Here is a 21,383-nt window from a genome sequence, read left to right as displayed (position 1 = left end):
TGAAGCAGAGGGAGACCTCAGAATGGAGCAGTCAGCTGGTAGAGATGTGTGTCTGGCTGAAGATAACAAGTGAGGAGAGGAGAGAGGCTGAGGGCACTTGGTCTGCCCAGCTGGAGCAGAGGACACTGAGGGCAGAGCTCCCCAGGGGTTGCAGCTCATCCCAAGAGACAGCCCCGAGCTCTGCTCTGGGACAGGGACAGCACCCAGGGAGGGATGGAGCAGGGCCAGGGCAGATTTAGGTTGGATTTCGGGGAAAGGTTCTTCCCCCAGAGCGTGCTGGGCACTGCCCAGGCTCCCCAGGGAATGGGCACGAAAGGTTCTTCCCCCAGAGGTGCTGGCACTGCCCAGGCTCCCCAGGGAATGGGCACGGCCCCGAGGCCGCCAGAGCTCCAGAAGCCTTTGGCCAGGGATGCCAGGGATGCCCAGGGTGGGATTGCTGGGGGTCTGGGCAGGGCAGGGGTGGGACTGGGTGATCCCTGTGGGTCCTTCCAACTCAGGATATTCCTTATTTCTATGGAACAGAGACCACCTGGCTTGTTACCTCCCCCTGATAAGCCAAAACCAAACTTGTTTTGTCTTCCCCTCATCCTGAAGTGGGAAGGGTGGGGAGCCTGCCCAGGCTGCAGTTTATTCAAAACCCTGTTTATTCACACTGAGACCTGGCCTCCCATGACCAATGTCATCACAATTACCAACAATTTGCAGAGTGGTCCCAGTTTTCCAGAAGTGCTGCGGACTTCTCCAGCGGCTGCAGGGACGTGGCAACCATTTCCTCTGAGTGGTTGCCACATCTTCCCCCAGCACTGGCTCTGCTTCAGCCATGAGTGAAGAGACTCCTATAAAAATTGTCTGAAAAGCACTCAGGGATTGCTTCAGATAAAAGCTGCAGCTCCTCACCATATGGTACAAATGGCCAGGAATAAAGTACCTCCTTGTCAGGAAAAGCTAAAACCTGCCAGAGGCACAGGGATCCTAGCTAGGAATGATATTATCAGCTCTGGTTGGAGGGTTGTGCACCTGGACCTATTTTAAAGGACATTTTCTGTCACAGGGGAAAAAAAAAGATAAAAAAAATTAATTTTTAGGGAGATACAAGAAGACACGAAATGTTAAAACATTTAACTGAGCTCCTAAAGAGACAGGATTAAATTTTTTTTTTCAATTATACGTAATTCTACAACTATTGGTGAAAGAACATTTAGCATACAGAAGGGAATTATGAAACTTTAAAAAAATCACCATTCCGTGAGAGACTTTTTCCTTCCTATCTCACACAGAAAACATTTTTTAAAAAGTAGTAATTTGTAAATCCAAATTGCTAATCCCTGTACCTCTGAGACCTTTAACTGGGTGCTAAAACTACCATTTGAAACGTAGTTGGTATATCTTTTATTCCATCTGACCCATGGTTATAAAGTTGGTATGCAGATTTTATTTTAAGTTTAAGGAAACTCTTCAAGGCTGTGAATGCCGCTTTCCACCACAGAATCAAGAAACAGCAATGTATGCAAATCCTTTAGAGAGATTACCTTAGCTACCCAAAAATTCAACATCTAGATTAAAATTATTGCCTAGGCTCCTTTGAAATCTATTCTAAAATGGGATGAAATACCCTTAGGATATGCCTATATTTCCATGAGCTCTCAAGACAGGTTTAGCTCTCAGAGTTAGGGGAGATGGATCTTGATCCTAAAGACATAAAGTCTCTTTCCAGCGGTGCCCAGTAACAGGACGAGGAGGACTAGCTATAAATTAAAATTGAAGAAGTTCCTCCTCAGCATGAGGAAGAATTTCTTTCCATGGAGGAGGTACAGTCTCCCTCTGGAGACATTCCAAACCCACCTGGACACCTTCCTGTGTCACCTGCTCCAGGTGACTCTGCCTTGGCAGGGGGTTGGGGTGGATGTGATGCCTCAGGTTTGAGCTTTTCTATTTTTCACATTCTATGCTGCTTTAGTGTGTGGGGCTGAGCTTCATATTAAGGGATGGTGAGCTCTGTGCACAGAGCAGGGAGACAAAACAATTCCTGCTCCAGCTGGGCACCAAGGACAAATGATCCAAATCACAGCCCAGGAGCACAAACCCCGTGGGCTGCAGAGAGAAAAACAAGCAGGATGGGACTGCAGGGGCTGCAGCTGGGATTGGACACTGAACTGCAATGTGCACATGGAGCAGAGCTGAGCCCAGGGAGAGACCCCGGCAGCGCTCGTGCATTTTGGGACCATTTGGGTTCATCTTGGGTGCAGCCCTGGCTGGGCTCTGGTGCTGCCCCAGGTGGATCCATGGAGGCCTTTCCATAAATCCCTGCTTTCATCTTTAACTCTGTCCAGCCTCTGCTCTAGCTCAGCCTTCTCAAGGCATCAGATGATCTCCAGAGATCCCATCCAACCTCAAGTAATTTGGGATTCTGTGCCAGTCATGGCAAGGAATTCCGAGCAGGGCTTCATAGGCCTCATCTGCAGGATATCAGGAAGCAGAAATAATCAGAGATGGGAAGGCAGAAAACACAAAAAAATCCTACAAAGCACACAGCCCTGGCCAGGCAGTGCAGCTCCTGATCCAAGGGAACTCACAGCATCCTGGGATCTCACTGACATAAGAGAGAAATCAACCTGGCTCCCTCTGCTCCAAGTGGTACTGATGGAAACTCTGAATGGAGCATGTGGCCACTGCTTTATGCAGCTCCCCAAGTGTTGATATATCTGAGACCTGAGGAAGCTGTAAACAGGAATTAGGTCATCCACATCACCAGTTTAAATCCAGCTCAGCAGACAGGTGAGCTTATTTAGCAGTGGGTTTAGCCCAGCCCCAGAAAACAAGACATTGTCCACACCTCGCTCACAGCCATGCCTTGGCTCCTCTGGAAAGGAAAAGGCTTCCTCGAGGGAAGGGACAGGGACCAAACAACTCTCTCACCCTGCAGTGAATGTCTGAGCCTGTGCCTGAAGGCACTGATCTCATGGAAATGATGTTCACACGGATCCCTCCTGCTCCACACTGTTCTCCCAGGCCAGAGGGACCATCAGTCCCTTCCCAGTGCCCAGCCCACAAGCAAATGCAGGCATGGAACTTGAGTAGAAACTTCATTGCCTAACACAACAACTTTCAGAGGCCACAGCTAACCCTGAGACTCCATCTAAGCATTTTTCCAAGGACATCACTTGATGGTAGGGCCAGAGACCTTTATTGTCACAGTCACCGAACAATGACATCTCCTTGGACAGGATAGACTTATAAAATGGGTTTCTAATACATCACTGACCGCCTGCTCTTCTGTGTTTTGTTTTTATATTTCATTTCTTTCTTTCTGGAATCTGTTCAGCTTGGAGAGGAACCCCAGGTGAGATGGGCCCTCAGTCCTGTCTGTCCCTGCCTGTCCCTGTGTCTGTCCCTGTGTCTGTCCCTGGCTGGCCCTGTGTCTGTCCCTGTGTCTGTCCCTGTGTCTGTCCCTGTGTCTGTCCCTGTGTCTGTCCCTGGTGCAGAGGTCAGAGCAGGCCCAGGCTCTGCTCCAGGCCCAGCAATGGCCCCAGAGCCACGGGCAGGGCCTGAGCCCAGCAATTCCCCTCCCAGGAGGCACAACTTCTGCCCTGGGCAGTGCCCAGCCCTGAGCAGAGCCCAGAGGGGCTCTGGGGGCTCCTCCCTGGGGACATTCCAGAGCCATCCGGACACAGCCCTGTGCCCTGTGCTCTGGGATGGCCCTGCTGGAGCAGGGAGGTAGCACCAGGGACCCTCTGGGGTCCCTTTACCAATTCTGTGTGATTCTAATACAAATCAAACCTCCCAAGCATTTTTATTTCTACTCCATCACAGCAGCTCCAAAAGCTGATTATGGTATTAATTACCATCCCTATCATTTGTCAGCCACTGCACCACATGGATCACTGCCTGGCCCAGACAGAATACAAGTGTACCATAAGCTTAGGACTTTGTGCAGAAAAACTTTTAAGAAGGTTATCAAAGAGAAATGGTTGTCATAGGATGCAGGTTCATATTTCACTATAAATTAGAACCTGATAAGCAGAGAGCCAGAGATCAGTTTTCAGCATGGGAGATTAATGCAGTGTTTCAAAAGTGCTTTTCAGTGATTTTTAATTGCAGTGATAGTTATTCAATGGCACAGACTTTTTCTTTTTTTACATTACTTTCTCAGATAGATTTGTCAGAACACAGTGCTTTCTGCTTAGCTTGATGAAACATTCCGTATTTCCTTTGGTTTGTCCTGAATAACCTAAAAAATACATGACCATGGATATAACCTCCAATCTGATTGGGGTCTTGCTTACTGTTTTCCAACTCATTACCAAATGGATTAAACAACCAGATTTAGGATGCGATTTGAGACACCCTGCTACTGATCCTGAGTGCCAGCCTGAAAAATTAGGTTTGACTATTTTTTTTCATGGTTTTTCCTTATTATTTTTTCTTGTTGCTTTCCTATCCTTTTTAATGGCTGACCAAATGTCACTTTTTCTTTTGACAAGAAAGCTTTTTTAGCTGATTTTTTTAAAAAATAAACCCATGCTTTCAAATCTGCTTTTTTTTGGTACAACCTAAAAAATGTGCTACAACAAAGACTTCCAATTTTTCTTTAGAAAATACATCCCACTTCATATGGTTGATGGAGGAGGTGTATTTATAACTTTGCCATTGTTTATTATTACGACTGGTTAGGTGTTATTTTTGCCCTGCAGTAAGGCTTGGAGGTGCTTCCCAGCTCTGCTCTTGTGTTTGTTTTTAGAATTAAGTACAAAGACTGTCACTCTTAAGTTCTCCACTTCCCCTGAGTCCATACATTTGTGTTGTGAGCAGCTCAGGCACTTCATTCTTCAGGCCTTTCAAAACTCCTGGATTAATACCATTAGGTCTGGGTAACTTGTTGCTATTTAATTTATCAGTTTGTTCCAGCACCTCGTCTGTTGATCCTGGCAACAGAAGCAAAATGCTTTAAGGGCCCCTCTAGAGCAGATATCTAAAGAAAGTCACACACACATCCCTAAAAAAACTCCTCCCTCCAGCAGCCAGAATTGGAGATTAGAGCCTGGTTCATGGATCTGAGCCACACCAAACCAAATGGGGGATCCAAATAACTCGGGTCTTTCTGCTGCCGAATGTACAGTACCACGTCAAGGCTCCTTATAATTAGCACAATTCATAACAGATTTGTTTTTTCTTCCAAGTAGTAAACATTCTCATGCTTTATTCAGCTGAGGTGGTTGCTGCTCTGCTCCCAGCTGTGTGTGTGTGCAGGCACACGTATCCCAGAGGCTGAGCACAATGTGCTACAGCTGAGTGACAAACCCGATCCACAGGGCGGAATCACAGACTCATTCATGGTGGGAAACAGCTCCAAAATCATCAAGCCCAACCTGTGACCATCCCCACCTTGGCAAACAGAGCACTGAGTGCCACGTCTAGGTGTTCCTTGGGTCTCCAAAGCTCCCTGGGCAGCCCCTGCCAAGGCTGAGCACCCTTTCCATGGGCAAATTCCTGCTGCTGGCCCAGCTGAGCCTGCCCTGGCCCAGCCTGAGGCCGTTCCCTCTGCTCCTGTCCCTGTTCCCTGGCAGCAGAGCCCGACCCCCCCGGCTGTCCCCTCCTGGCAGGGACTTGTGCAGAGCCACAAGGGCCCCTGAGCCTCCTTTGCTCCAGCCTCAGCCCCTTCCCAGCTCCCTCAGCCCCTGCTGGGGCTCCAGCCCCTTCCCAGCTCCGTTCCCTGCCCTGGACACGCTCCAGCCCCTCCAGATCTCTCCTGCAGGAGCAGAACTGGGCACAGCCCTGGAGGGGCCTCTCAGAGCCAGCACAGAGGGACAATCCCTGCCCTGCTCCTGCTGGACACACAATTCCTCATCCAGCCCAGCTGCCAGGGGCCTCTTGCCCACCTGGGCACCCCTGGGCTCGTGTCCAGCCCCTGTCACCAGCACCCCCAGGTCCAAACCATGTTCCAGAAGACTCTTGGGGACACAATCACAATCACTCGGAGGGTATCATCCCAAAAGCACCTATTCAATCTTAACTCAACCTTAACTAAACCCTAAAGAGTGGGCTCAGCACTGCTGGCCATGTCTGCCACTTCCTTGCCCCAAAATTGTGGCAATAAGAACAAAATGAGGAGCTGGCCATGCCTGGACGCCTCTGTTGACACAAAGCAGCCTGGAGACAGATGAACCAGGGAGGGAGCTGACCTGGCAGCAGCCCCTCAGCCCTCTCCCCCCATCCCAGCGTTATTAGGGCTGCAATGGGATCCATGTGTGACCGCCCCACATGTGCACGGCGCTTCCTGCGCTCCCAGCCCTGCCGGGGCTGGGCTGAAATGACAGCATTTTATTTATAAATCTGCTGCCAGAGGCCTGCAAAGGCTGGGCTAATTCTGGACACCTGCAGGGTCCATTCAGGGAGCAGCCAGTCGGGAAAAGAAGCAGGAAAAGTACCAGGAAGAGAGAAGAGCAGCTCCAGCCCTGAAAATGGGAGTGCTGAGAACAAGGAGAGCTGCTCCTTACATTTGCTTTGGAGCATGTTTTTTGAGACCAGACAAAAACCCCAATAAATTTGGGGTTGGTTTGAGAGGTATGAGCACATGCCATGATGGGAGGGTTACAAGTCACAGTGCCCAGGTGTGAAGCAGTGACCAACTCCCAGGCTCCACAAAAACTCTGAGATTTGGTTCCTTTCTACCTTGAGCACATTAAACCAAGCACAGCCAAAAACAAAGATGGGGGAGGATCAAATCTGTGCTACAGCAAACCAACATAAATGCTTTCTGCAAAGCCTGCCTGGTTGATTTAATACGACTGGTTTTTGGAGTCTATCTATCATTTTCATTTGGCATGAATATAAATCCAAAAATCCCTTGATCCCAAGAAGGCACTGAGGAGACTCAGTCAAGATTTCAGAAGGGATGTGCTCCTCAACTTGGAAAGTTGGCAGATGATTTAATTTTGTTAGCAAATTTGACAGTGCCGTAGGAATTTTCCTAAATCAAAGAGCCCTTTCATAGGCTTCCCTACCCAATACTCAATCCAGTGTCTAAGAATAACATCCAGCCCTCATTAATTAATGATATCAGTCCGAATAATGTCAGATTGCCTCAGAGGCCTTGCTGGGAGGGATGAATCACAGTCGGCCGGCTCCAAGGCTCTCCCTCTGACAAACTCCAGTGTGTGATGAGGGAAAGCTCAGCCTGGAAAGCTCTCACCCACGGAGCTCCAGCAGCCCTCACCCTGTCTGAGGTGTGTGGGGCACACTTGGAGATGCCACCTGGCTGTATCAGGAAGGAAAATATTATTTTCGCCCTGGTTGAATGGTGCTGCACCTCCCCATGCACTTTGTGTGGTGGATGCAAGAAAGGACTGTAGAGGTCCACTCAGTTTTGGGATTTCCAGCAGAGTCAAGACCATATTTAACAGCAAAATACCGCTCGGAAATCTCTATCTGTGATTCTGGCTTTTACCAAAACTACAAACTGAGATTTCTCACAAGCCCTACTCAGCTGATCCTATTCCAACTCAGGAAAAGGCACACCAGCTGTCTGTGTAAATGTACCATTTTACTGAAGCCGTGATTATGTATGAAAACATCCAGACTGCTTCCAGAGTGCTCTGTCCTAATATTGACATAAAATTGCCTCATTTCTATTTGCAATGTGATTGCAAATCCATGATTGGAGTTTTCATGTATCCACACTCCTGCAACAGCTGAAAGCAGTGACTCCAGATCAGTCATGAATGTGAAATTTGGTAATATTTGTGCATCACCATCTTTTCATGGCAGTATTGCATTCCTGGGCCTCTTGAAAGATCTTCAGGCAAGAACAATCACACTGTTTAATGCATTCACATAAATATTTATCCACAGATATCCTCCCTTTCCCTTCACAATGGCCACGGCTGGCCAGGCATGAACCTCATCCCGTGTCCCACAGAACACCCCAGTCCTGCCACAAGGACCAGCCCAGGGTTGAGCCTGGCTCAACCTAAACACGAGCTCAGCAGAAAGGCACACGTGGCCCTGGTTGTGGGATGCTGGTCACAGAGGTGAAGCGTCAGGCAGACAAAGCTGGGACTTGTCTTTTTTTTATGCAGTGTTTGTTTATGTGCCGCACACGTCGTGCCCGGTAACACGAAGCCACCAGTTTCGGATTACAAATATACCATAAATGCCATAAGTGATTTATTTTTCGGCCGCGCCTGGGAAAGCAACTTTGGTGTTTTTTTAAAAAAAAATCTTAACTTGACGCTGATGTATTCTGATTGCCACTGCAAATATAGATGTTTTTGTTATGCACAAGCACCGTTTTGATGTGATGGCCAAAGCTCTCAGAGGGTTTGATTCAGAGAGACTGAGCATTGAGAAAGATCCATCAGATTTTGGGACCCCCGCCACAAACAATTTTCAGTTCAGTAGGACTGGTCTGAGAACAACTTTAATGTGCTTTTTACTCTGAGGCATGTTGGTTCTAAAAGCCACTGACAAGTTTCGCACACAAACATTTATGTTTGGAGGAGGCGCTGCCAAGCAAGCCTGTAAAAACCATTAAATTTAAAATTTGTTATTTCACTAAAGCATTCTGAAAAATCACACCGAGTGGCTACATTTTGCAAAACCTGGAGACGTTAACTTCACCCCTGAAATGCGATTTCTTTTTAAATCCTTTTTTCCTCCGTAGTCCTGCCATAGGATCCACCCCAACATCTGGAGAGCAGAATCCAGGCTGACAGACTAATGCACATGTGGAGCAGTGTGTTTGCTCCTTTGCTGCTTCTCAGGACAGACACATTGTCTCCCTCTCCTTCTGTCTGTCCCCTCCTTTTCTTTCCCTCTTTTTCTTTTTTTCCACCCTTCCTTTAATAAGGCTCCACATGTCTTGCAGCTCTCTGCTGCGAATGTGACCAGGATGTGATATTGCCTTGCACCAACACACAACGTCTGGCTTAGGTGATACCAAGTTACTGCCCTGGCTTTGAATGCCTGCAAGGTTATTAACCAGCACATCTGGCTCTCTCCCTAGGAGGGTGAGTTCTGCAGTGCCCCAGGAATTTCTTTCATACACCACTTTTATTAGCTTTTCAAAAGAACACGGATTACCACTGGAAGGGAAGACTTAGGTCGTTTGCAAACATATTGGTCGCCAACCTGCTTGCCATGTTTGAAAAGCAACAATAACCACAACTCGTTATTTGATTTTCAGAAGTAATCCTCCTTCATTTTAGCATACTCTTATTGCTCTTGGTATGCATGAATGAAAAAAATGGCTGGCTATTTGTGATAAATAGAATTTTAAAAAAAAGATGTTACAGAAAGCCACAAGGACAACTTAGTTTGGAAATACAGCCCCCGAAACATTAATTTATAATCCTATTTTTCCTGCAGACCTCACTCCATGATCACAGAAAGGGAAGAGAAATGTGTTTCAGGCTTAATCAAAAGAGAGAAGCGCACGTGTAGCTCCAGAGAGCAAATTTATCTCCTTTGCCCACACATGGAAGTTGCACAGGACGTGAAGTCTGAATGCACAAGTGATATTACTGTAATTTCCCATCTGGACATCCCTATTTCAGTAATGCCAGAGAGGCCTTTTCTGGTTTCATTTATTTCACTTCCGAAGCAGTTTAAGACAAACGGGAGAACTACAAAAAAAAAAAAAAAAAATCCATGTGGGATTGTTACAGAGGGAGCTCCCCAGGGCTTTCCTTCTACCTGCCCAGCAAAGTTCAACACTCCTGGCTAAAGTTCTCCTGAAAAAAACTCTGGAAACACCTGCCCAGCTCCCTGCCTGCCTCCCAACCCACCTGGAACTCCATCTTCCACCACCTGCCACTGCTGAGCACATTTCAAGAGCAATACTCACCATGCAGAATTAAGCAAGACCAGAAAAAATAATTGCTGGACTTGCTAATTAATCTCCTTTTGAAGCCATGTGAGGCCACATTTTCGGAAGCTGTCAGCACTCAGCAGCTCCCATTGTTCCAAGAGGGAGCTTTTTAGCACTCCCAGTTTTTGAAGGGCTGCTCCTTCACGTAGGTGTTTAAATGGGAGCTCTGCTCTCCACTAACCTTTCACAATTGCTTTTGGCTAGGCTGATCCTCCAGAAATATCCCAAAGAGCAGTGCAAGCACTCACAGAAAAATCTATTTTAAAACTAAGCAAAAATAGCCCATACTCCTCCAGCCAGGGAAAAGAAACAACATTCTGTGATTTCCCCGACCAAGGGAGACAGCCAGGCAAAAAGTTCACAAACTCCACTAAATTCATACAATGAAAACAAAACAAAGATTCCTAATTATGCAAATGAAAACAGTGAATGTTTTGAAGAATGTCACAGCCTTACATGGGGATTTCTGCCAAATGGAGCAAGAATTTAAATCCATCAGATAAAATCCTGATTTTCTTTCGATTAATATCCAAACAAAAGGCATGCCTGGTTGAAACTCTAACCATAAATTCTAGTATCAGATAAATTACAGCCAACAGAACATAAAGATCTTCTCACCTCCTCAGGTTTGAATCTTCTGCAAAGCCCACCTTGACAGCCTTAGAATTGGCATTATTCATTCAGCTCCAGCCTTCAAAAGAACCACGACTCGTTTGGTCCACTAAGGCTGATGGAAATCCTTACAGGGATTTTTGTTGTGCCTGCCTATAAATTGCATTGTCTTCTAAAGGCTTCCTGTCCTGCAAACAGAGGCACCAGCACAGAGATTAAACTGAGATTGTTTTCCCCTTCTTCTGCTGCTTTTATTTAACACAAAAAAAAAAAAAAGGGGGGGGGGGGGAGAGAGAGAACTGGTAGAAGTTCCTTACAGGAGTTGGAAGAGGACATCTGCAGGCAATTTAACATGAGGGTTTGTTTCTGTGTCAGCTGGCAACCCCTGGATAACTCTGTCATGTAACTTATATGCTAAAACATGATGTAGGACAACCAGTGAGACTGGGTAAATATGGCAGCACATCAGTTTTATTTGATTAAGATTTATACTTTTTTCGAAGGGAGCAGCCCTGCCATAAACTCAGAAAACAAATACAACCCTAGAGCTGTGAAAGTGTCCCACCCTGATCTTCAAACCCACCTTCTGCTGCAGCCCGGGAACAAAAACCAGGTTTTTTTCAGGTGAAGATGGGAATTTTTTTCCATTCCCTCCCAGCTCAGGAGTGATCCAGCTCATTCTCCTCTGCAGGTGACAGCAGCAGAATGTGGAAGGGCTCAGGCTGAGCCCACAGTTTGTGCCTCAGTTCCCTGCCTATTCCAAAGGAACACAAACCAGTACCCAAAGGCAGCTCTGGAGATAACCCAGCTCCCCAGGTTTCCTCACCGCATGTGTTTAACTTCCTCCCAGCCAGAAGAATCTGGTCAAGTGAGGAAAGCTCATCCATCCTGGTTCCACTTCTGCTCTTGCATCAGATCTTACGTATTTTGACATTTATAGCCACACATTTGAACTGAGGCCCTGATTAGATTCAATTGGTAAAATTACCTTCCTCCCCCTGCCTCCCCCTTCCTCTTTGTGTGTGTGCACGCTTTGGTTTAGATTATTAGTAATTTAAAAATCAATCTTGCAGTTAAATGTTTAATGGCATAATTGCTCCTGTTGCCTAAATTTGTTTAGTTTGTGCTTTATTAGCATGTAATAACTGAAAGTATATTTTCCTCTGTCTCAGTTAATAACTCTCTGCCGTGGCTGAGGTGCTGTGAGCCGGCTGCCTGCAGTTCTGGGACAGCTCTGGGGAAACTGGAGAGATTTTCTGAAGCTTTAACTTAGGAGTCAGTGGCTCCCCTTAACTCAATCCTCAGCTGGCCTCCACTTGGCTTTTTAAACATTTTTTTTGTTCATTCTGAGTTCATTTTGAGGGTCTTTTAGTTCAACTTTTGGGCAGGGAAGTTCTGTTGTCCCAGACCTGGACACGTGTGCCAGCTGTGTCACACAGGATGGGTGGCCTCCACTTGGCTTTTTAAACATTTTTTTGTTCATTCTGAGTTCATTTTGAGGGCCTTTTAGTCCAACTCTTGGGCAGGGAAGCTCTGTTGTCCCAGACCTGGACACATGTGCCAGCTGTGCCGCACAGGATGGGACAGACACAGTGACAGACACAGGGACAGCCAGGGACAGACACAGGGACAGACACAGGGACAGCCAGGGCTGAGGCCCCTCTCAGCTGGAGTTCCTCTCCATTCTGAACACTCCATCTAACAGAGAGCTAAACACAAGTCCCCCTGTGATTAATGTAACTACACCAAGTCCCCATGGAAAGAAGGGAAGGACAAAGGTGCTTCCCAAGGAAAATTAATCCCTTCCTAACACAGGTCTCCCCCTTTCTTTAACTAGGGACCCCAGATACTGCTTAAAGTAACTGAATTATTTGGGAAGGAAGGGACCTTGAAGCTCATTCTGTTCCAACCACCCCTGCCATGGGCAGGGACACTTTCCACTATCCCAGTTTCTCCAAGTCCCATCCAACCTGGCCTTGGATATTTCCAAGAATTGGGCAGCCACAGCTTCTCTTGGCAACCTGTGCCAGGATTTCTGCCTTATTATTCACAGTATTGACATGCCAGCTTTCTAGGATCTTGGAAAATCTCTCTATGTGACCAAGTGAGGATGGAGAGAAACCTGTGTCAGCCCACCCTGGAAGGCTCGCAGCACACCTCAGATTTACCTCCCTCCTTCCCAGTGTAATTTGAATTTGCAATAGCAGGTTACAGTGTCCTACCAAACATTTACTGTTGTTCAAGGAGGTGATAATGACTGCCAGCAAGTTTATCTCTTTGATCCAAAGCAATCACAGATGATATGGAATATACAACACACATGCCAAACACACTTTTAAGCCTCAGAAGAGGCTTAAGCAGCAGAAGAAATTGATCCCTTCCGTGTCACAAAAAAAAATTGATCCCTTCCGTGTCACAAAAAAAACCCAAACCCAAAACACTGTAAGCAACAAAAGCATGGGCCTAGAGATGTAGAGATGTAGAAAAGGTGGGATATTAGGAAAAAATTCTTCCCTGTGAGGGTGGGCAGGCCCTGGCACAGGGTGCCCAGAGCAGCTGGGGCTGCCCCTGGATCCCTGGCAGTGCCCAAGGCCAGGTTGGACACTGGGGCTGGAGCAGCCTGGCACAGTGGAAGGTGTCCCTGCCATGGCAAGGGGTGGAATTGGATGATTTTTAAGTTCCTTTCCAACCCAAAATATTTTGGGATTTTATATCTCACCCATATTAGTTTAATTTAAATACTGCTGTAAATCTGAAGGGCAACATTTGGGATCTATAGGTTATTAGGCAGCAAAAAGCTGAATTTCTGAGGAGGACGTGGTAGTGAAGAAAGCACTATAGAGCCTCTGGGGAACAGAACTCACTGGCCACACAGACATAGGATTTTAGGGGCACAGCAGTTACCCTTCCTGCTCTTCTAGGTGAGGACAAGGTATACTTTTTTGATAAATAAACAACATTGCATCAGGAAAACACATATTGCATGGAATCAGTTTCTCTTTCTAAATAAACATGTATGGACATATCCAAATACTCCCTACTGACTTGAGACAAGGAAGATTTTCCACAAAAAGAATTTGAATTGTCTTGGGAAAGAATACTGGGAATCTGAAAATATCCTACACAACAACAGGGAAAGACTTTTGGCAAATGATAAAATAGCAAGCTGGTGAAAAGTATCTAATCAAATGTCCATAACTGTTTATGAGGTAATGTCTGTATTAACAATCTAAAGAAGGGGATAAAACAACACATCAGCCAAAGATACTGCACCCCAACGTCAACTTTGGGACACCAACAGGATTGGAGAAATAATCAAAAGGTTCTTGAGGAGATAAGAATATGGGTAGGAAATAATGAAGTAAAAAGTCAGATTTAAAGAGGATGGGGCTTAGAACAAGTTGAAATATGAGATTTTCTAAAACAGGAAGGAAGAGAGAGAGCAGGAGCAGGGAGAGTGGGAGAGAGAAGAAATTAATTTTTGAACAGATGAAGCACATCACCAAGTCCAAGAGAATCATTTATCCCCATGTGGGCTGCTGGAGCAGTAGCTCCTGGAAAATGCCTTTCAGCCCTACAAGGCAATACCAAAAGTGTCATAAAGTGGTCATTTATGACCCCATTTGTGGCCAAGCAAGCAGGACAGCTGAAAGCAGGGCTGGATGCAGAGCTGAGGGGCAAAGCTGCCTGATCCTCACCAGCCAAAATGGATCCTGAGCAGAACTGATGTGCTTGGCAACCTCCCCTCAGCCCCCCCTATAAATCTCCCACTTAAGGGAGGTGAGGAGGAGCAAAGTCAGTGTGAAATCCAGGAGTTTGAATCTCTGCAGGGTAGCTGAGTATGAGGAAACACTTCACAGTAACAAGTCATAGGGAATCATCCCTCAGGAAAGGTGAAAAATGACCCATTGCTTGAGATATTTGTGGCCAGATAAAGGCAAAATAAAAATGTAGTGTATATTAAACATACAGTAAGTATGTCATCTCTGTAAGTAAGTGAGTAATCTCTGACTTGCTCAGAGAATCTCCACACATCTTTACAGATCTGTGCAAGGATAGTCCAGGGGGAGTGGTTTCTATAACCAGTTTTCAAGGCAGAAGAACACAGTCCTTTAGAGAGTCCCAAGGCTGCTCCAGAGCCAGACTTCCTTACACCCCTTCCCTTCAGTGATCTCAACAAAGCCACACACAAAAATGACAGCCTTGGAGGCACAAAACAGCACTGGACACTTGGGCTCGTGGATTTGCTGACCTCACATGCCAGGGTGGGCAGGACCTAAGGAAGAGGGGACAAGTATTTTGGCAGTAGGCTTGAGAGACCTTTACAGGCTGAGATTTGGGAGCCCTCAGTCCCCGTCCAGTGCAGAGCAATAGGAACAGGAGGATCTTCTTTCTCAGTGTCCCCAAAGCAGAACCAGTTTAGTTACTGTTCCAGTTTGTCTTGTCCACCTTTCCCAACTTCTGGTAGCTTCTCCCCACCCTCAGCTTCCCACCCTGGCTCTGCTTTCCAAGACCATCCATTTTATGATTTCTACCCATCACCAGTGGAAATGTCCAGACTTTTAAGTGTCTGGCAGACTGCAGAAATGAGATTTAAACACGTCTGACTCCATGTAACAAGGGGTTCATGTAAAGCACATCTATCAGCCAGAGCTCTGGAAATGCATTTGGTACTCTTTAGTTTGCTCTTTCCTGCTTATGAAGAAGATAATTTTTGTTTAAAAATGGCCCCACTTAAGGAATTATCCATGCCATTAGTCCCTATAACAATAGAGATTAAAGTCTCTAGCCCATCCCTATCAAAATAACATACTCTTCTTTGAACATGTCATTAACACTGTTTTCCATCTGGTTGTTGGCAGCAATCTTGGATTTGCTCCGAATTGCTGAAAGTTCATCAATTATAGCACACAGAAGCCATTAACTCTCTTTTCCTTTAGCAAGGAGGTATTTGCTCAGGCAGACAGAAAAGGTAGAGGTTCAAGAGCAAAGAAAAAAAATAAAAAGCAGGAAGAATTTACTCACTGGAACTCTATGGCAATCATTTGGTTACCATCCAGAATTTTAAGCTGCTGAGAAGTGAATCACAATTTCTGCCTAGGAGGGGATTCTGGAGTTCAAATCCAGTAGTGATTCTGGCATTATTACAGGTAACTGATGTGTGCTGACACAGCAAAGAGGGAAATGGAACAGCAAATCTGAATCCTGGCAGTGTGGGAGCTCTGAATGAGCACGAGAGGAGAGGGAGGAGTGCCACCCACATCCACAGTAAACTCTCTTTATAAACTCATCCATGGTAAACTTTATTTTCTGAGGACACAGAGTAAGCTGTGGTGATCATTCAAACAAGATTTAGGAGCTCTGGGGATAAAGGCACCTTCTCCCAGAGAGAGACCACTGCAGGACTTCTGCCCATGGGGTCATCACTGATTCATCCCTGGAGGAGGGCCGGCTCACTGGGCAGCTATCAGGAGCAGATATTCCACATTTTCTGGAAGCGATGGGAGTATGTTATCACACGGTGGCAGGCTGTGATTCAGCAGAACTCCATGCTCCTCATGGATCACCTCCTCATCCAGGCTACAGTGAGTCTCAGTTTACTTCACCTGGGGCTTTGGGTCAAGCTCTTTCTATCCTTGGCTGGGATTTCCATGCTCTCACTCCCAGCTGAGCTGCCCAAATATCACTCCATAAGCAATGAAAGCAGTGCTTTAGCCATGCAAAGAACCCACAAGGACCAGGCTTCTGGCTCAGGCAAGACCCCAAAAAAAGGTGGGGGTAAAAGGCATACTTTATCCTCCTTATCCTGGAAGATGACAAAAATAATAACAGTAATAATAATAATTATTATTATTCTGTTGTCCTTTCCTTCTTGTCCCCCTGCCTGTTCAGGCAGAGACTGTATTGTGCATACAAAACTCCCAGCATAACAAAGTCTTGGATCCTATTTAGAGACTGTACAATTCCAGGAAAAATAACAGATTATATCAGACCCAGAATACACTCCTTAACAAATAATACCACTTCAAAAAGAAAAAAAATCAGATTTAACCATAACACAAGAGATTAGGTATATCCAGCAGCTTCTCTACACTGCCACAATTTGAAATCCAATATTCTTTGCCCAGCAAAGGAGTTCTGAGGTCAGGTTTTGTGATACTTCCAGCAGCAATATGGGATGCTGTGCATGGAAATGTGGATTTGCCACCACAACCCAGGCAGAGAAGTGCTACATTCAGGAATGGTTTTCAGAAACTGCTATGGAATAATTCTTTTATTTCTTCTAAGAAACCAGGTTTTAATTCATTGTAGTATCAGGAACTGTAGTATCCAGATTTGATAACCCAGAATTTACAGATTCAGAGGCAACAACCTTAGTTACATCCACAGAACAAATGAGGTTGTACAGACACAGACCAGCTGAGCTTGGCTTGAAATTTTTGATGCCCTTGGAGAATTCTTTATCAAGAATGTCCCCTTTGATTAACCTGTCTAGGGTGTAAATTGGTCCCATTCTTCACCTTCTGCAATGAAAAACCAGAGTGTGCCACCCACAAGCTGCTGCCATTCACCCACCTCTTCATCCCACACCTCAAAATCATCACCAACAAACAAAAATCAGAATAACTAAATGTGAACTGACCAAATCTTCCAGCAGCCTTGATCCAATGAAAACCACACCCATTATCCCAGGATAGACACCATTACTGACAAATACAGTCTTTTTTTTTTTTTTCTTTTTTTTTTTTGCCTACACCATGCCTTGGGTTCTCCTCTCCCAGTAAGGCCCAAAGCAACAGCAGTAACTTGTCTTTTTAAGAACTGGTTCCACAAAATCCCCTCACAGTGATGGCACAAGCTAAGTCAAACATTTGACCTCTTTCAAAAGCAGAATTTAACCCTTAAAAAATATAAAGTTATTTAAAGGTCAGTATTTACAAAGCATAAATCCCTAAAAGTAAAATACATAAATCTCAGGCAGAATTTTGGAGTTTTTCTGTGACTATGGTTGTAAGAACTGGAGTTTAATGGTAACAGAACAAATATCACATGAAAGTGTGTGTAAATGACAGTCTTGCCTATACAAAGCCACAATTTCATCAGTGTGAGGAGGCTCATTTATTTCACTTCTCTTACAGGCACTCAATGTGTGAATCTGCCCAAAGATCGGGGTCAGAATTCCCCCTATTTTGCTGAACTGGAAATGAAAATCCAAAAACATCCATCCTTTTTCTTGTCCACATCAAATGTTTCTTTGCTTTGTGCTTGCACCAAACACAAGGTCATGACTCAGGTGAAATTACACATTAGGGAGCCACAGGGTCACCAGACCAATGTCAGATGCCTCATCCAAGCTGAAAAATGTAAAGTTTAATCTGTAGTATCTCTGGAATGAAGCTGCCCAAACAAAAAGAGGACACACACTTTGAGGCTTTCCAAACATTCCCAAAATTGGACAGGATCTGCCTGGGTGCAGAATGGGTAATCCTGGCTAAGAATCCAGCTCTTATCCCATTCAGGGATGGAGCACAAGAACATTGAGATTTGTTTAACTTTCCTTCTGGTACCAGAAAAGGCTGATTTCAAAACAGAACACAGAAAACTCACACAATGCACATGAAATCCCCCTTTCTGAAAAAAAAAGGCATATCTGAGTATTCATCTTGCCATATTCTTGTATATTTCGCATTATTTTTCTGTACATGTTCGGGCAGAAAACTTAAATCTTGCAATGTGCCAAATCTTAAGAGTCCAGACACTTCCAAGAAGGTGAATTTTCAAAGTTCCAGCTCTAAATATGCATGGATGAGGCTGTGTCTGCTTCTTGAAGGATGTAAAGAAACACCACCATGTGACAAAATACAGTTAATTAAACAAAACCTTATCAAGGATGATTGTAATGAACCCAGTTTGTCTCTTCTACATCACAACAGCAATTAGAGATCATAGAATCATAAAATCATGGAATGGTTGGGGTTGGAAGGGACCTTAAAGCCCATCCAGTGCCAGCCCTGCCATGGCAGGACACCTTCCACTGTGCCAGGCTGCTCCAGCCCCAGTGTCCAACCTGGCCTTGGGCACTGCCAGGGATCCAGGGGCAGCCACAGCTGCTCTGGCAATTCCTGTGCCAGGGCCTGCCCACCCTCTCAGGGATGAATTTTTTCCTAATATCTTCACTTAAATTTCCTCTGGTCCAATTTGGAGCTATTCCCCTTGTCCTGTCACTCCAGTTCCTGATGAATTGTCCCTCTCTGGATTCCCTGTAGCCCCTTCAGACCCTGGAGTGTGCTGTGAAGGCTTCACAAAACCTTTTCTTCCCCAAGCTGAAAAATCACAATCCTCTCATCCTGTCTCCCTAGGTGCTCCAGTCTCTCTTATCAACTCTGGACTTGTTTCCATGTCCTTCTCAAGCTGGGGGCACCAGAGCTGTGACCAGTGCAGACACAACAGCCCACCACACCAAAGAGGCTTTCCCACATCCCCTGCACCACTTTAATCCCTTTTTTATTTTAAAGAATGCAGCTATGTCCACTTTTAAAGCCGAAATGACCCGAGCATCCATGGCTGCTTTCCAAAGAATGTGTTTAGACCACAGCAGGCCCTAATGACATAAACAGAAATCAGAAGGATTTGAAGTGGAGTTGGCCAGCTTTCCTACCCCAAACACAGCATTAAAGTAATTGCCTTCCTCACACCCTTTTTCAATAAAACAGCAACTTTGGGGTGATGCTCTGCTGAGAACAGGCTCCTGCAATTCCCTTGAACACACCATTACAGAGATTTTTATTCAGCGCTCTTGCTGTAATAAGATACTTTCATACCCGGCCTTGCCCTCTCCCACTAACTCCTGTGGTTACAAAAACCTTCTTTGGGCACCAGTTTTGGCAGAAAGCATGGAACTGAGTTATTCTTTATGTTATTTCTGTTGCTGTGGGCATTTAAACAGCATGAAGAGGTACTAAATCCCCTTCAATGTTTTCAAGTCTTACCAGTTGTAACTAATATTGAGGCAAAACCTCAGTTTTTTGAGGGGAGGAGGATTTGTTTTTCTGCTCTTTCCATAAAAATAACTGAGGACCAGAAGGCTGTGGAAGTGCTGGGTCTGGAAAACCTGCAGAGGGGGAGAGAACGAGCTCTCCCACTACTGCAACTCATCCTAGTAACTAAACATGACCCAAAAACAACACAGAGGGAGAGAGAGAGAGAGAGATTCTTTCATTCACTGAGTTTTACAGAAAAAGGGAGTTGTTTAAAATAATATTTCATTTTTATTCTATGCTTCAGTTAAAAATAAGTTGTACAGTGGAGCTTTTTCTAGAGAGAGCTACTGACTGGTAGAAGGCAGCCAGCTGAGGAGAAGCTCCATGAAAGAAGTTGCAGAAAATATAACTTAAAAAAAAACCCAAAAAACAGACAGAAAGGCAGTCAGAAAGAATGAAAAGAGTCCTTAAAAGTCATCCAATGACACCTTCCACTGTGCCAGGCTGCTCCAAGCCCCAGTGTCCAACCTGGCCTTGGGCACTGCCAGGGATCCAGGGGCAGCCCCAGCTGCTCTGGGCACCCTGTGCCAGGGCCTGCCCACCCTCACAGGAAGGAATTTCTTCCCAATGTTCAACCTAAATTTCCTCTCTTTCAGTCTGAATGAATTGCTACTTGTCCTATCGCTCCAATTCCTGAGAAATTTGTGTGCAATACCCCAAAATTACTTGTTCTCTGCAACAGCTGCATCTGCCAGGTCCCACAGGTTCCATAAAGAAGGATAAGAAAACCACAGCAATAATATTAATAGTAATAATAATAATAATAGTCACAATACAATAAAAGCAAACCCTTCTGAAACACAGCAAACCAATGCTGGTTTTAAGGCGTTTTAAATGTCACAATGAATATGTGTAAGAGATGCTTGTTTGGATCTGAATTTTTGCATTATGTTCATTTTCCTTCTGCAGTTGAATTTAATATTTGTCACTGCATGTTGTGGAGCAGAATCAGGGACACAGAAATCCAGTAGTTTTCAAGGAGGTACATTTTATCAAACACACCAAATATTAAAGGATGATCAAAGAGTGTTAATTTTAGAAAAAGTTATCTTTAAAATATCCACGTGCTTCAGAGCAGATCACACAGGTGTCAGCAACAAAGACTGCAGGGCTGACTCAGACAACAGCATGTAAATATTGAGGAACAAAAAAGGCCTTGTTGGGCAGTAGCAGAGTTTATAAACATGCAAGAAAAGCTGTGGCATGTGTACATATTCACTAATTTTATGGCTCTCCAAACATCTGAGGACTCACAATAAACAGGAAACTAACCTTGATGTGAGCTGCTGGATCGGGGACAGTCTGAATCATGTCCTTTAACAGGCCAACGTGTTTACCAGGAGCTCAGATCCCCAGGCAGCTGCATAACCAGAGAAACAAAAGGCATATCATTATACTTTAAATGTTTATTTTCAATAGAAATCTCTTTTTATAGACTGATAAGCATCTTTCCTTCCCCAGACCTCCTCGAGACTCAGCACAGCTGAAGCTCTAAGACACTTCTGCCTCCATAGGGTCTGTTGAGGATTTATTTCCTACAGGAGAAAACACTCAGCCCTGAAATTGTCATGGAAAAATGGCCTTTATTTGCATAAAGTACAGTTTTCCCGAAGTAAGAATTTGGGACATGCTCTGCCCTGCCCAGCCCCATTATTCACCCAAGATATCAGAGATTTCCACAAGCAATTCTTCCCAATTTAGAAACACGCAGCAGGACTGGGACAGATCTGCAGCTGATAGAAAAAAAGCACCATTTCACTGAAGCTGTGCCCGTTTACAAGAGCTGCAAATCTGGTCCAGACCCTCAATTAACAGCACTTCAGAGCAGGGATGTTCTGGAATCCCTTATCCATGTCCAGTAATCG

General features: G+C 45.2%; 1 protein-coding gene across 4 annotated transcripts in view; it reads right to left on the bottom strand.

Moving 5' to 3' along the window:
* Positions 1-21,383, bottom strand: part of ERG (ETS transcription factor ERG) — a 141,039-nt gene that overhangs the window by 81,398 nt on the left and 38,258 nt on the right. For all 4 annotated transcript variants that reach the window (XM_039729378.1, XM_039729381.1, XM_039729382.1 and 1 more), the window contains exon 2: positions 20,791-20,878. In XM_039729378.1, coding sequence (XP_039585312.1) covers positions 20,791-20,829 — 39 coding nt within the window. In that variant the 5' untranslated portion in view covers positions 20,830-20,878. The remainder of the gene's footprint in view (positions 1-20,790; positions 20,879-21,383) is intronic.

Source organism: Passer montanus, unplaced genomic scaffold (genome assembly GCF_014805655.1).
Source record: "Passer montanus isolate IOZ18808 unplaced genomic scaffold, ASM1480565v1 scaffold69, whole genome shotgun sequence".
Classification (NCBI taxonomy): domain Eukaryota; kingdom Metazoa; phylum Chordata; class Aves; order Passeriformes; family Passeridae; genus Passer; species Passer montanus.
This window is presented reverse-complemented; position numbering and strand designations above follow the sequence as displayed.